The 15,518-nt window shown below is 42.5% G+C and overlaps 1 protein-coding gene across 1 annotated transcript; it reads left to right on the top strand.

The window, feature by feature from the left end:
* The first annotated feature begins 10,885 nt into the window (after positions 1-10,885).
* Positions 10,886-13,665, top strand: LOC115288506 (T-cell surface glycoprotein CD1a-like). Its single transcript, XM_029935864.1, is given in 5 exon segments — positions 10,886-10,946; positions 11,540-11,806; positions 12,483-12,761; positions 12,960-13,238; positions 13,571-13,665. Coding segments are annotated over 5 exon segments (981 nt in total).
* The last annotated feature ends 1,853 nt before the right edge of the window (positions 13,666-15,518 follow it).

Raw genomic sequence — 15,518 nt, 5'->3', positions numbered from 1 at the left:
TTTGTGTTTCTTCCTGAGTATATTGTGGGGAAAAGAGATTTATACTTTGGGAACTAAGAAGCTTGAAGGAGCAGCCTGGTGGGTGTCTTTGCTTCTCTGTTAGCTCTGCTGTTTCCAACAGAGACTGAATCATTATCCTTTGGATCGGCCTTGCAATGAGTAATAGCTATTTAGGTGGAAAGCATAACTCCTGCTAGCAATGCCAAAATTTCAGAGGCATGTTTAACTAGGGTATTTTGGGGGCTGTGAAGAAGTCCCTATCTCTCCATATAGAGCATGGTCATGGGCCATATGGGAGGCATAAGCTGAATTGGCATATATATGTTTAGTTTCATTTTTGTACCCAGTTGGAGGGCTTCAGTAAGAACAATCATTTCAGCCTTTGGGCTGAGATAGTAGCACCTGGAAGAGGTCTGGACTCAATAATTTTGGTTAAGTAAGCTAGCAATAGTGTATCCAGAGACCCATACTCTGAGTAGGAAATGGCTGCCATCCGTGAGCCATATAGCCATATATCTAGAGGAAATCTTGAAATCTGATGTGGTGCTACAAGGCAAATCTATGGTTTCTAGGCAAAAGCATTTCAAGAGGACACTTGTGGGATCTGTCAGTAAGATGGCAGGTTTTAGGGTCTGACATGGCTATATATTTAGTCCTGGTGTTTCTAATAAAAGGGTTTGGTATTTTGTAATTCTACTATTGGAGATCCAATGAAATGCCCTAAATTTAAGATATCCAATACCTGATGGGGTACATAAACAGTTATGCCTTGTTCCAAGGTTAATTTAGAGGCCTCTTCTACCAGTAGGGCCACAATGCTTGTCTTTGAAGGCAGGGAGGCCATCTTGCACCACAGGACCTTGATGCTTAGAGAGGTTGTAGCTAGGACCATTGTAACTGCCTACTTTAGGGCCTCAAAAGCATTTGTCATTTCAAAGTCCCACTCCAAAAAGACTCCTCCTCAGGTCCCTTCAGGGTCTCATAAAGAAGCTTTTGTTTTATTTTGTTTGGTTTTTGAGATGGGGAAGCGAGGGGCAGAGATAGGGAATCAGAGAATCCCAAGCAGGCTTCATGCCCAGCACAGAGCCTGATGCAGGGCTCAATCCCATGAACCATGAAATCATGACCTGAGCTGAAACCAAGAGTTAGATACTTAACTGACTGAGCCGTGCAGGTGCTCCAAAGAGCTTTGTTACTAATTCATTTTGGGGTATAAATATTCCATTAATCCCAGCCATACTCAAAAAGAAATACTGCTCCTGCCTTATAGAGGGGTTTTTCATATTTAAAATGAGACCCTTATGGTGGTCAGAGATGCTCTTAGTCCCAGGGGTTAATATTAATACTAGAGGAATATTAATACTATCTGAAACACCAGGATAGTATTTGTGTCAGAGATGTTCTCATTGGGGTTGCAGCTAAATAAATCATCTGCTATTTAAAGTAAGGCATTGTCTCTAGGGAGCTGAAGGGTGGACAGATCCTTGCCGAGAGTCTGCCCAAATGAATGTGGACTGTCTCTAAATCCCTGAGTGAGGATAGTCCAAGTTAGCTGTTGGGTAACCTGGGTGGAGGGGTCCTGCCACCCAAAGGCAAAGAGGAACTGGGAATCTAGTGCCCTGGGATGCAAAAGGTAGCATTTTTGATCAGATAAAGTGTCTGAGGGGATCTGTCCTAGGAGGGCGTGAGGTTTGGAACAACTGAGTGAATAGGAATAACAACTTCGTTGATAGCTCTTAGGTCCTGTACCATTCTATATGAGCTATTGGGCTCTTTAATTACCAAGATGGGGGTATTACAAGGAGAATTAGAGGTTCAGAAAAGTCCTGTTGCTAAGAATTTTTGTATGAGTGGCTGTAGTCCCTGTTTGGCCTCAGAACGTAAAGGGTACTGGTATTTTCTGGGGAAGAAATGAGCATCTTTAAGCTGTATCCTTGAGGAGGTTTTGTAGAGAGCATCTCAGAACAGAAGTGTTCCATACATGAGGGGGCACCTTTTGAAATATGGAGATCCTGATGCTTGAAGGGGCAGAGGGCTTGGAGGACAAAAATGCCAGCAGGGTGCAGACAATCTCAGAAAGGCAAAGGTTAGTTTATATCTGTCATTATGTCCCTTTCAGGTATTAGAGAGAGGCAATCAAATAAAACAAGACAAGCAGTGGTTAAATGTACTGTAACCTGAAGAACCAATTAAAGGGGAGGTGGGCTTTCCCTTCTTTGGGCCCCCATCTGCGCAGTCTTTGTTGGGTAGAGTCTGTACATTATGATAAAACTCAGCACACAGAGTTCTGGAAAGATGGCACTGTAGAAGGACCCTGAGATCACTAGATAACACCCGTGTCAGTTTAAGTCACCCAGAAGACAACCCAAAGACTGACAGAACTAACTCTCCATAGTTAAATGTTGAGGAAAGAGTGCATTGAAAAGGTAAGATAGGTAGAAGAGCTAAGGAGCTGAAGGTCCCCTCAGGATGTGTGGACACAGAGGGGTGCATGGACACAGAGAAGGGATAGAGACAGACTCACACTGGGGTGCCCATGTGGGGAAGAAAAATCCCCATAATATTTGGCTTTGAAAACCAAAGGGACATAATTTTTGGAGTTCTTAGAAGCATGGGACTTAACACTTGGATCATAAAAATTCAGCTCATCCCTGGGAGAGCTAAGAGAGCAAAAGGAAAATGAGTCCCCCGCCTCCACTCTTTAAGAAACAGCCCCACAAAGTTATCCCATAGAAGCTGCATTTGAAATACACCCGGGTCATATGAGATGAAGAGTTATTCACTAATCTCAAAACATGGCCCAGAGGGAGAGAGATTGTATAAGATTCCTCAGAGAATAAGGGAGCTGGCAAGTGCCATTTTTCTCCTCTCAATATAAGCATAAAGACAACTGTGGGAACCCACACAGAGTCAATACTCACTCACTAACTTGCTTTCTATCAGCATGCCCACACCCATGTTTTCCTACAAACACCCTCCCTTCAGCCAGGGCTTCTGATCCAGGGCCTCTCCCAGAGCAGCTCTGTGCAAATCTTGTTAAGACAATGCATCCTGCTCTTATACCCATCTGTGGATCCATCCACTCCAACCCAGGCTGCCGGATCCATTGACTGTAGCCCTCCCCCAGCAACATACTTATGCCAATATTGCCTCCTATACCTGTGCTTTTCAGCAGATCTGCCCCCACCAATAAGCTCTTGTCAGGTGCCCTTCCAAAGCAGTAACACAGGCCTGGCAATGTGTAAGCAGCCCAGACAGGGGCCAAGCCATTCCAAAGTGACTCCTTCCCTGGAGAAAGGGAAAGATAACTGTGCAGATCATTCTGACTGCAACCCAGAATTGGGCTGGAGGCAGACATCTGGTCTGATGCAAGGCCCTCCCAAAAATGAAAGCTTCTAAAAAGGACAACCCAGGGAATGTGCCTGTGGTTCATGCTACTGTATCTCTGCAAAACTCTGGTTGTGACACAAGTAAAGTCCAAGGAAGCCCCAGACCGGCCAACTTAGAACACAGAGACCAAACCCTGCCCACAGTAGGCAAGAACCCCCATTGCAGATGACTGGACTAAAGGAAATAGTGGATCAGCCACCACACCAGGACACATGCAACACACATAGGGGTGAGCCCTCTCAAGTGCTAGGTTCTGGTGAATGGGGGACACTGCACTGGAGTGCATGACAGGACCTGTCTTCATAAAGCCACTACTTACAAGAGCAGGAGATGTAGTTAACTTTCCTAACATACAGAAACAGATACAGAGAATGAAACACAATGAAGTGACAGAGGAATATGTCCCAAATGAAAGATCAGGACAGCATCACAGCAAGAGAACTGAATGAAACAGATAATTAATATGCCTAATAGAGAATTAAAAGTAATCATCATAAAGATACTCACTGGTTTGAGAAAAGTATGTAGGACCTCAGTAAGACCTCCAACAAGGAGATAGAAAACATAAAATAGAACCAATCAGTGATGAAGAACTCAATAAATGATTTAAAAGTACACTAGATGAAACAAATAGAAGACTAGAGGAATAGAAGGACAGTGACTGGAGGACAGGGTAATGAAGATGGTCAAGCTGAACAGGAGAGAGAGGGAACAAAATATAAAATGAAAATAGACTTAAGGAACTCAGAGACATCATCACACATAATAACATTTGCATTGTAGATCACAGAAGGAGAGAGAGAAAAGGGCAAAAACATTATTTAAAGAAATAATAGCGAAATCTGGTGAAGGAAAGAGAAATCAACAATCAGAAGGCATAAAGTTTCCCCTCCAACCTAAGGAGGTTCCCACCACCATACGTATTAATTAAACTGTTGAAAACTGTGATAAAGGAGAATTTTATTTATTTATTTAATTTTTTAAAATGTTTTATTTATTTTGATACAAAGAGAGACAGAGCATGAGAGGGGGAGGGGCAGAGAGAGAAGGAAACACAGAACTGGAAGCAGGATCCAGGCTCTGAGCTAGCTGTCAGCACAGAGCCTGACTCCGGGCTCGAACCCACAACCATGAGATCTGACCTGATCCGAAGTCAGAGGCTTAACTGACTGAGCCACCCAGGCGCCCCAGAGGAGAATTTTAAAAGCAGCAAGAGAACAGAAGACAGTCATATACAAGAAAAACCCATAATGCTTTTTTTAAACAGAAACTCTGCAGGGCAGAAGGGAATGTCATGATATATTTAAAGTATGAAAGGAAAATTTTGTAGCCAAGAATGCTCTATACAGCAAGGCTATTTTTCAGAATAGAAGGAGAGATAAAGAGTTTCTAGACAAACAAATGTTAAAGGAATTTGTAAGCACTAAACTCACAACACAAAACATGTTAAAGGGGACTCTGAGTGGAAAAGAAAGACCAAAAGGAAACTAAGCACAAATGCAATAAAAATAAGGATATCCATAAAAACATATAAGGGTCTCACAAAATAAAAGGATGTAAGTATGACATCATATACCTAAAACATAGAAGGGGGAGAGGAATTAAAAAATGGGTTCAAATTTAAGTGATCTTAATTTAATATTAACTGTTACATACAAAAGCTGTTATATACGGACTGGATGATAACCACAAATAAAATATTGGTACTAGAAATGAAACAAAATAGAGAAAAGAATCCAAATACATTACTAAAGAAAGCCAACAAGCCAAAGGAGAAAAGAGCAAGGAGAGAAAGGAAAAGAGAATGAAAAAACCAACCATAAAACTAGAAAGAAAATGGCAATAAGTACATATTTATCAAGAGTTACACTGAATGTAAATGGACTAAGGGCAGCTGGCTACTCAGTTGGTTGGGTGCCTGACTCTTGATTTGAGCTCAGGTCGTAATCTCATGATTCATGAGTTCGAGCCCCATGTTGGGCTCTACACTGGCAGTGCAGATCCTGCTTGCAATTATCTCTTTCCCTCTGCCTTTCTGCCCTCCCTCACCTGCATGCTCTCTACTTCAAAAATGAAGAAAAAAATTTAAAAAGGAAGTAAATGGACTAAATACTCCTATCAAAACACATAGGATAATGGGATGGATGAAAAGAAAAAAAGCAAGTCCTATCTCTGCTGCCTACAAGAGACTCATTTTGGACCTAAGGACACACACTGATTCAAACTGAAGGGATGGAGAAGCATATATCAAGCAAATGGATGTGAATTGGACAAAATAGACTTTAAAAGAAAGACTGTACCAAGAGACAAAAAGGACACTAAATAATGATAAAGGAAGTGATCCCACAAAAAAATAGAGCAATTGTAAATATTTGTGCACCCACATGGGAGGACCCAAATACATATAACAGCTAATGAGAAACATAAAGGGAGCAATCCACAGTAACACAATAAGATTAGGGCTTTATAAAACCCCACTGACATTGAGGGACAGACTATCCAAGCAGAAAATCAATAAGGAAATTGAGATTTTGAATGACACATTGGACCAGATAGATCTAAATGGTGTATTCAGACCATTCCATCTTAAAACAGCAGAATACATTTTCTTTAATAATCACAACACTGTGAAACTAGAAATTAACCACAAGCAAAAATCTGGAAAAAGCGAAAATACATGGAGGTTAAATAACATGCTACTAAACAATAAATGGGTCACCCCCAAAATCAAATAGAAAATTTAAAAATACATGGAAAGAAATGAAAATGAAAATACAATGGTCCAAAATTTTTGGGATTCAGCAAAAGCTGCTGTAAAAGGGAAGTTTAGAGCAATACAAGGGCACCTCCAGGAACAAGAGATCTCAAATAAATGACCGAACCTTACAATTAAAGGAGCTAGGGAAAGAAGAACACCAAAGCCCCAAAAAGAGTAGAAGAAAGGAAAGAATAACAATTAGAGCAAAAATAAATGATATCAGAAATTAAAAAGAAAAACGCAATAGAACAGATCAATAAAACTAGTAGGTAGTTCTTTGAAAAGATCAACAAAATTGATAAACACTTAGACCCACAAGAAACAAAAGAGTGAGCGACAGAGCAAATTTAAATAAACAAAATAAAAAATGAAAGAGGAGAAATAGTGGCGCCTGAGTGGTTTAGTTGGTTAAGCGTCTGACTCTGTATTTGGCTCAGGTCATAGTCTTGAGGTTTGTGATATCGAGCCCTGTGCCAGGCTCTGTGCCGGCAGCAAGGGACCTGCTTGGGACTCTCTCTCTCTCTCTCTCTCTCTCTCTCTCTCTCCCTCTCAAAATAAACAAACATTAAAAAAAAAGAAAGAGGAGAAATAATACCTGACACAACAGAAATACACAGGATTGTAGGAAAATATTATAAAAAATTATATGTTCACAAATTGTACAACCCTCGAAAAATAGAGAGATTCCTAGAAATGCATAACTTCCAAAAAATGAAGCATGAAGAAATGGAAAATTTGAACAGACCAAACACCAGCAATGAAATTGAATCCTTAAGTAAAATTTCCTAACAAACAAAAGTCTAGGATCAGGAAACTTCACAGGAGAATTCTACCAAAAATTTAAAGAAGACATAATACCTATTCTTCTCAAACAGTTCCACTAAATAGAAGAGGAAGGAAAGCTTCCAAAATCATTTTATGAGGCCAACATGACCCTGAGATCAAAAGCACATAAAGACACTACACAAAGAGAGAACTACAGGCCAACACTTCTGATGAACAAAGATGCAAAAATTCTCAACATAATATTAGCAAACTGAATCCAATTATACATTAAAAAATCAGTCATCACAGTCAGTGGAATTTATTCCTGAGATACAAGTGTCATTTGATATTCACAAATCAGTCAACATAATGTAAGAGAAAGGATAAAAAGGTGTGGGATCATTTCAACAGATGCAGAAAAACCATCTGACACAGCACAACATCCACTGATGGTAAAATCCCTCTGCAAAATAAATGTGGATGCAACATACCTCAAAATAATAAAGACCATATTTAACAAATCCACAGCCAACATCCCACCTGATAATGGAAAATTCAGAGCACTTCCCCAAGGTCAGGAAGAAGACACGGATGTCCACTCTCACCACTTTTATTCTACAGAATACTGGAAGTCCCAGCCACAGCAATCAGAGAAGAGGAAGGAATAAAAGGCATCCAAATTGACAAGGAAGATGTAAAACTTTCACTACTTGCATATGACAGGATCTTATATGTAGAAAACCCTAAAGATTCCACCCCCCAAAAAGAAACTACTAGAACTGATAAATGAATTCAGGAAGATTGCAGGATAAAGAATCAATACAGAGAAATCCCTTGCATTTCTATACACCAGTAATGAGGCAATAGAAAGAGAAATTAAGAAAGCCATCCCATTTACAATTGCCCTCAAAATAATAACATACCTAGGAATACACTTAACCAAAGGAGTAAAAAATCCTGTACTCAGAAAACTATAAAACACTGAATAAAAAAAATTGAAGGTGATACAAAGAAATGGAAAGACATTCCATGCTCATGGACTGGAAGAACAAATACTGTGAACATGTCCGTACTATCCAATGCAATCTACAGATTTAATGCAATGGCCTTAATATACGAACAGCATTTTCCACAGAAGTAGAGCAAACAATCATAAAATTTATATGGAATCACAAAAGATTCTGAATGGCGAAAACAACCTTGAAAAAGAAAAACAAAGCTGGAAGTATCACAATTCCAGATTTCAAGTTATACTACAGAGCTATAGTGGTCAAACAGTATGGTACTGGCACAAAATAGACATTTAGACCACTGGAACAGAGGAGAGAGCACAGAAATAAACCCACAATCTTATGGTCAATTAATCTGTGACAAAGGAGGCAAGAAAATGCAATGGAAAAAAAGTCTCTTCAACAAATGGTGTTGGGAAAACTGGACAGCTACATGCAAAAGACAGAAATTACACCACTTTCTTACACCATGCACAAAAATAAGTTCAGAGTGGATTAAGGGCCTAAATGTGAGACCTGAAACCAGAAAAATCCAAAGAGAGCACAGGCAGTAATGTCTCTGACATCAGCCACAGCAATGTTTTTCTAGATATGTCTCCTGAGGCAATGGAAACAAAAGTAAAACCAAACTGTTGGGATTATAGCAATATGTAAAAAAAAAAATATTCTGCACAGGAAAAAAATCTATTAATAAAACTAAAAGAAAATCTATTACATGTGAGTAGATATTTGCTAGTGATATATGTGATCTTGGGTTAGTCTCCAAAATATATAAAGAACTTGTGCAACTCAACAATTAAAAAATGGGCAGAAGACATGAACAGACATTTCTCCAAAGAAGACATCCAGATGGCCAGAAGACTCATGAAAAGTTGGCCTCCAACACTCATAATCAGGGAAATACAGATCAAAACCATAAGGAGATATCACCTCACATGTGTCAGAGGGCTCAACTAAAAAACATAAGAAATAAATGTGGGCGAGGTTGTGGAGGAAGAGGAACCCTTGTACACTAGTGATGGGAATGCAAATTGATGGAACCACTATAGAAACAGTATAGAAGTTAAATTAAAAACAAAAGTACCATATGATCCTGTAATTCTACCACTGAAAATTTACTCAAAACTGTGAAAACACTATAATGAAAAGATGCATGCAACCTGACGTTTAGTGCAGCATTTTTACAATAACCAAGATTTGGAGGCAGCACAAGTGTCTATGGATAGATGAAGGAAAAAAGATCTGGTATGTATACATAACAGAACATTACTTAGCCATAAAAAGGACTGAAATATCACCATTTACAGCAACATGAATGAAGCTAGAGAATATGATGGTAAGAGAAATAAGTCAGAGGAAGAGAATTATCCTATGATTTCACACATTGGTGGATTTTACGAAACAAAACAAATGAAAAAAGAAGGGACAAATGAAAAGACAGACTTTTAACAATAGAGAACACACTGCTGGTTACCAGAGGGGAGGGGGGTGGGGATAGGGGAAATAGGTGAAGGGAATTAGGATTATACTTATATTGATGAGCCCTGAGTAGTGTAGAGAATTTTTCAATCACTATATCGTACCCCTTAAGCTAATGTAACACTGTATGTTCAACAGAATTTTGAAAAACCAACCAAAGGAAAAGAAAAAACTAACTCAGGACTCCAGACTGTATAGCTCTTGGTTACGTGTTTTTTCCTCCAAAGTAGACTAAGAACTCCTTGGATACAGTGATTGCACTGTGAACACTGTGTTTTCATGAGTGTAACAAGGTTCTTGGATCCAGGCTGCTGCTAAGTGACTGTTTGGTGAGCGAATATGTTACTACAAGTCACACAGAGAGGGAATTCTTCAGATGCTTCAATGCCTTACAGTCTCTGTGATGGCAACTGGTTCCTCCCTAAGAATAATGGTGAACGGCGCTAGCAGAGGCTGTAACACAGGCAATCGTGGGGGAATCTGGGAAAGCAATTAGAGCAAGTGTTAAAAAGAAATCAATGGGCTCAAAATGGCGGCTTGGACCAGGCCAACTCCCTAAACCTTGTTTAATATCTAACCTAAGTGCAGTTCCAACCTCACCCAGAAATGTAAGTTTTCCCCTGTCAGTGAGGAATTCTCTGTTCAGTGCCAATGAGGTCCTCTGTCACGTGGGCCCTCTCCATCCCCCAAGAAGGGGAGGTCATTTGCATGACTAGACCCCAACCTTCTCCATTAAGGGAAGGTGACCTTCAAATCAATCTGCTTGATTTTGGTTGTTGTTTTTTTCAAATGTTTATTTATTTTTGAGAGATAAAGAGAGTATGAGCAGGGAAGGGGCAGAAAGAGAGGGAGTCACAGAATCTGAAGCAACTCCAGGGTTTGAGCCTGATGCAGGGCTAGAACTCATAAACCATGGCGAGATCATGACCTGTGCTGAAGGTGGTCACTTAACCAACTGAGCCACCCAGGCACTCCATTGATTTTGTATTTCAACACAGGCAAGGAGAAGTCAGAGATGTGAATGAGCTGGGTTGGGGGTGAGACATGAAGGAGGTCCAAGGGGAGTGACCCAAGGGCATGACAGACAGGGTGACAGCAGGGTCCAGGGCTGGGTGCTGAGGACACTTTTGTTTCATGGATTATTGTGTGGATGATAAGAAAAGGCATGAGAGGTGGAGTCACTTTTGCATGCTGTATAAGACTTGTTCTGCAGAACCTGAAAGATGGCCCAGGGAGCAGGATGGAGGCCGGTGACAGGGAGAAGCTGGAAGCCCTGGAGGAGGGTCAGACCTGGAGGGGAAGTGAAAGTCAGAGTAGGTGTCCAGCGTTGAGGGTGGACCCTGTTTACATTGTTGCAGAGACTCAGGGAAGGCTTGTGTGTTGAGAAGGAAGTCACAAGAGAGGAGCTGTGTGTAGGGAGGTTTTTTAGAACAGACGCCAAAGACCCACTTTCTAAGAGAAAGAAAGAGCATCCGCAAATAAGATGCTGTTGTTACAACTGGTGTTGTTCACGGTTCTTGTTCCAGATGTTGACAGTGACAATGGTGAGGTTGTGGGCCTTCCCAATGGGAGCACATGTGTGTGTGTGTACCTATGTTGTGTGTATGTGCATGCATGTCATGTGTGCACATGTGTACAAGTCTGTGTAAGTGTGGTGTGTACACATGTGTGCCCATGTGATTGTATATCTCATGTGTATACATGTGCTGTGTGTCTGCATGTGTGTATAAATGTGTGTGAGTGTGTGCATATAGGTCCCTGTGTGTGCCTCTCTCTGTGTGTCTGTGGGTGCACATGTGTGTATGTTTGTATATATGTCTACGTGAGTGCATACATGTATAATTGAGTGTGCAGGTGTGTCAGTGTGTTTGTACACTTACGGTGTGGGTTCCCCAGCACATACCTGGAGAGTGAGGGTTTCAGCCTGGTTCCTTCCTGAGTATCTCTGACCTCAGGGCCCTGTGCTTTTCTAAACATTGGGTACAAAGCTCGGGGCCCCTGGGTCGCACATGTCTCCAGAGAGAACTATGGCTCCCTGTCCGCCAGATTTTGATGGCCTCCCTAGAACGTTTATTGTGCGTTCTCTCTCCTTCCCAATGCCCTCTTCGTCCTCAGTCTATCTCTTCCTCTGGCACAGACTCCCCGGAGCCGATCTCTTTTCGAACCATCCTGACAACATCTTTTTACAACCGTTCCTGGACAGAGAATCAGGGCTCAATTTGGCTGGATGAGCTGCAGACTCATGGCTGGGACAGCAAGACTGGAGCTTTCATTTTCCTGCGGCCTTGGTCCAAGGGCAATTTCAGCACTGAGGAGCTGGTGGAATGTGGAAAGTCATTTCACACATTCTCCGTCAGATTTCCTCTGGTGTTTCAGGACCATGTCAGTCAATGGGAGCTCGAATGTGAGTCCAGGTCTCTCAGGGCGGGAGGGATGGATGGGCAGGTACAAGTGTCTTTTGAGTTTCTTCTTCCTCCAGGAAAGAGCCTCCACTGGATTCTGAACCTCATGTCTCCCCATCAGAAAACTGAATCAGGGGGAAGGGGGTGGGGGCAGAAACCAGGACCTGATCTGGAGAAGCTTCACATTTTCTGCTACTTCCCCTCCTCTTGATCTCAGACTGGCTCTCGTTTCTCCACTAGTGTCTCCCATGACCACCCCACTCCCTGGGCTCCAGGCAGGCACAGCCCTCTCCTTCACTGTGTGACTGATCCTTGAAATGTGCTTTGCTTCTCATTCAATCCCTCAGAAAACCTTGTCTATGTGTCCCCTGTGCCCACTGCTCCCCCCTAACACTGGAAAGTTTTATCCCAGCTCTCCCGAGGAGCTCTTCCCTGTTCTCTGCCCACACCCTTCCTATTTCTTCTCCAACATTTGTTCCTTTTTCAGTCACTTACTTCTTCTTCTGCCTCCAGTGACCACCATTTCCCACCTGTCTGAACCTCCACTCAAACCAAACTTTGTTCCATTCCCTCCAATACTCTCAACTTCTCCCTCTGATTCATCCATCCTTGGCTGCTACTCACCTCATTTCATCTTTTTCCCTTCCCCTTCTTTTAATTCACAGCCTCCCTTCCCAGATCTCTTCCAGGTACAGATGGCTAAAGGCTGTGAACTGTACAACAGGGAACCATCAGTAGGCTTCATGAATATTGCATATCAAGAATCAGATCTTGTGAGCTTCCAGAACATGTCATGGTGGCCATCTCCAAAGGGAGGAAGGAGGGCTCAGCAGGTCTGCACACTATTCAGTCAGTACCATGTGGTCAACTTAAGGATACAAGTAAATATTAATAACATCTGCCCTCGTTTCCTCTTGGGTCTTCTTGACGCAGGGAAGGCAGATCTGCAGCGACAAGGTCAGTCCTGCTCCCTCCCTCCAAGCTTTCTCTCATTGCACTCATAAATTTGCAACATTTTCTCAAATTCAGGGGAGAAGGGGCCAAGAGAGAGAGGGGATGATGGTGACAGGATTCTAGAGGTGGAAAAATGTGTGTATCTAAAGTGATGTGAAGATCTACCTTCTCAGTCTGAAAGTACCTGTCCTGTTTCTCCAGTGAGGCCAGAGGCCTGGCTGTCCCGTGGCCCCAGCCCTGGTCCCGGTTGTCTGCTGCTGGTGTGCCACGTCTCCGGCTTCTACCCAAAGCCAGTGTGGGTGATGTGGATGCGGGGTGAGCAGAAGCAACAGGGTGCCCAGCAAGGTGACATCCTGCCCCATGCAGACGGGACATGATATCTTCAGACGTTCTTGGATGTGGAAGCCAAGGAGACAGCTGGCCTGTCTTGCCAAGTGAGACACAGCAGTCTAGGAGGCCAGGACATGGTCCTCTACTGGAGTGAGAAAGTGCTGGGGCCTGGCTGGGTGAGAGGGTGAGTAGTCCTCAAGCAGAACAGGAGAGCAAGATGAAACTTTGGGGATCTTAGAGACTTCATACCATAAAAAACAACAATTTAGGAACCTAAGAAACGGAGAGTTGAGGGTGAGGTTCCTGGAAATATGGGAGGAAGTACAGCGTTGGGTGAAGTCCATCTCTGAGGAGGGATGAGAAAGGAAAAAGCAGAAACGTGGTTGGTGAGGCAGAGGATAACAGGAACAAAAAGGATCAGGAAGGTGCAGTTCAACCTGGAATGGATGGGAAGTGACATGCTCTGTGCACTAAATCCACAGAGCAGCACCGCCCCATGGGATTGGTCTTCCTGGTAGTGATGGTGCCCCTGGTGCTTCTAGCAGGTCTTGCATTGTGGCTCTGGAAGCGCTGGTAAGTCTCCCAAGCCACCTTCATGATCTTTTCCATGTGCTCTCCCCTGTCCCTTCCCTCCCCCTTTCCTGTCTGTCCTTAGCCTTCATCCTCCCAGTGTCCTTCCCCCTGCAGTCCTTACCTCCACCTGCTGCAGAGCAATTTCCAATCTCTTCCTGACAGGAAATAACACTGGAGGCCGTAGTGCACTGGTGCCCCTTTGGAGAGAGATCCTAGCAGCCCTCAGGACATCCCTAAACCCAGCTCAATAGGGATGGACTTGCAGGTCTCTGCGTGCAACTTTTATTTTTCTGCTCAACAATCAGTTGTCAATCTGAGTTAAGTGTAATTTAGCAGAATTTATTGTTTCGACCTGATTCTGGGACTTAAATATCAAAAGTATCTAAGAGTAAAATGAAGTCCCCAAAACCTCCATGAGTCAATGGCATCAGATGTCACTTCCTCCAGTGAGCCTTCCCTTATTCACAAGTCAAAGAGGTTTTTGTTGGTGAGAATTAGGACCACATTTTCCTGCACTTGGCAAATCTATTCCTGACCCCCACCACTTGTTGCTAACAGTCAGGGTCCTTTCTCTTCTATTTCTTAGGACTTTAGAGATGATGTATTTTTAATATTTGTATCCTTGGCAAGGAGTGTCTCCTGCATAGAATATGTCTTCAATAAAAAAATCTGTGTTGAATTTATGTCAATTTCATAGGTTGTTCTTTTTCTTTTGTCTCATAACATGTTTGTAATAGTTGAGACATTTGCACATGTGGACATATCTGGAAAATAACGTTGAGGATGGGAGAGGTGGCAAAGGTGAAAACTGTCGGGAAGGAGAGAGCAAATTATGGGACTTCCCCAAATTTCTCCCCTAAATTCGACTTGTTGACTGGTTCTCTAAGGTCCAGTCCACCTCATCACCCTCACATGGTCTTCTGGTTTTTGGTTGGTTGACTCCACTTTCATGTAGCCCTGGGCTCTGATCACCCTGAGTCCCTCAGGAGAAAGCATCCTTGACAATGTGACAGGATGACGGATGGACAGGTTACATCCAATTTAGGCCAAGACAGAAGCCCCTTGTCCTTGTCCAGAGTGATGGTTCAGGGCCAGGGACCTGCTCCAGGTGGCTCAGTCACAGGCATTCTGATTCTTGAGGCCAATGACAGGGAAACAGATGGTATCTCTTCCTGGATGATAAGGTCTTGTTATAAACCAATGGGTTTGCTCTCTGCTTCCTACTGAAAACATCCTGCTATCTTCTTAGTTGTAAGATTTACTACTGGTTCAAACAAATGTGTATGTTATCTGCTTTTCACTGAGAATATCCTGTTATCCTATGATGTGTAAGTTACCTCATTGTAATCAGAATAGTTCTGAAAAAATGCCTCTGTGAAACCTATTTCTGCACCCTTTTAAAAGCATCTTTATCACTGAGAATTATTTGTAAAAATTCCACTTTTTGATGTCATAAATCTATAAATAAAGACCCAAAACCTGGCAAGACAGAGAGATGCCAGAGAGATGCCAGAGATGATGCCAGGCTGGTGACCAAGAAAGGAAGAAACTGCGTGGATTTTTCGCCAAAGCTGCTGCCTCCTTTGGGGGACCCTGGACCAGCCAGAGCAGGCCTCCAGCAGAAAGAGAGAGAGGAGGGGCTCCAGATGTGAGGTGGTGGCTGTGTTACCCAGTGTGACTGTGGGCATCGTGCACCATGTACACGTATATCAGACCTCAAGTGTGTACCTCTTTTTATGCTTGTTAGAGAAAACAGAGCTTATTGCCCAACAATTAAAAGTATTCAAATGTGTGATGAAAGCTACATAAAATGTTAATTTTCATGGTTTGCCTGAATTCAAGTTTTCTTGGCCAATT

The sequence above is a fragment of the Suricata suricatta genome, chromosome 3, assembly GCF_006229205.1.
Source record: "Suricata suricatta isolate VVHF042 chromosome 3, meerkat_22Aug2017_6uvM2_HiC, whole genome shotgun sequence".
In the NCBI taxonomy this organism is placed as follows: domain Eukaryota; kingdom Metazoa; phylum Chordata; class Mammalia; order Carnivora; family Herpestidae; genus Suricata; species Suricata suricatta.
This window is presented reverse-complemented; position numbering and strand designations above follow the sequence as displayed.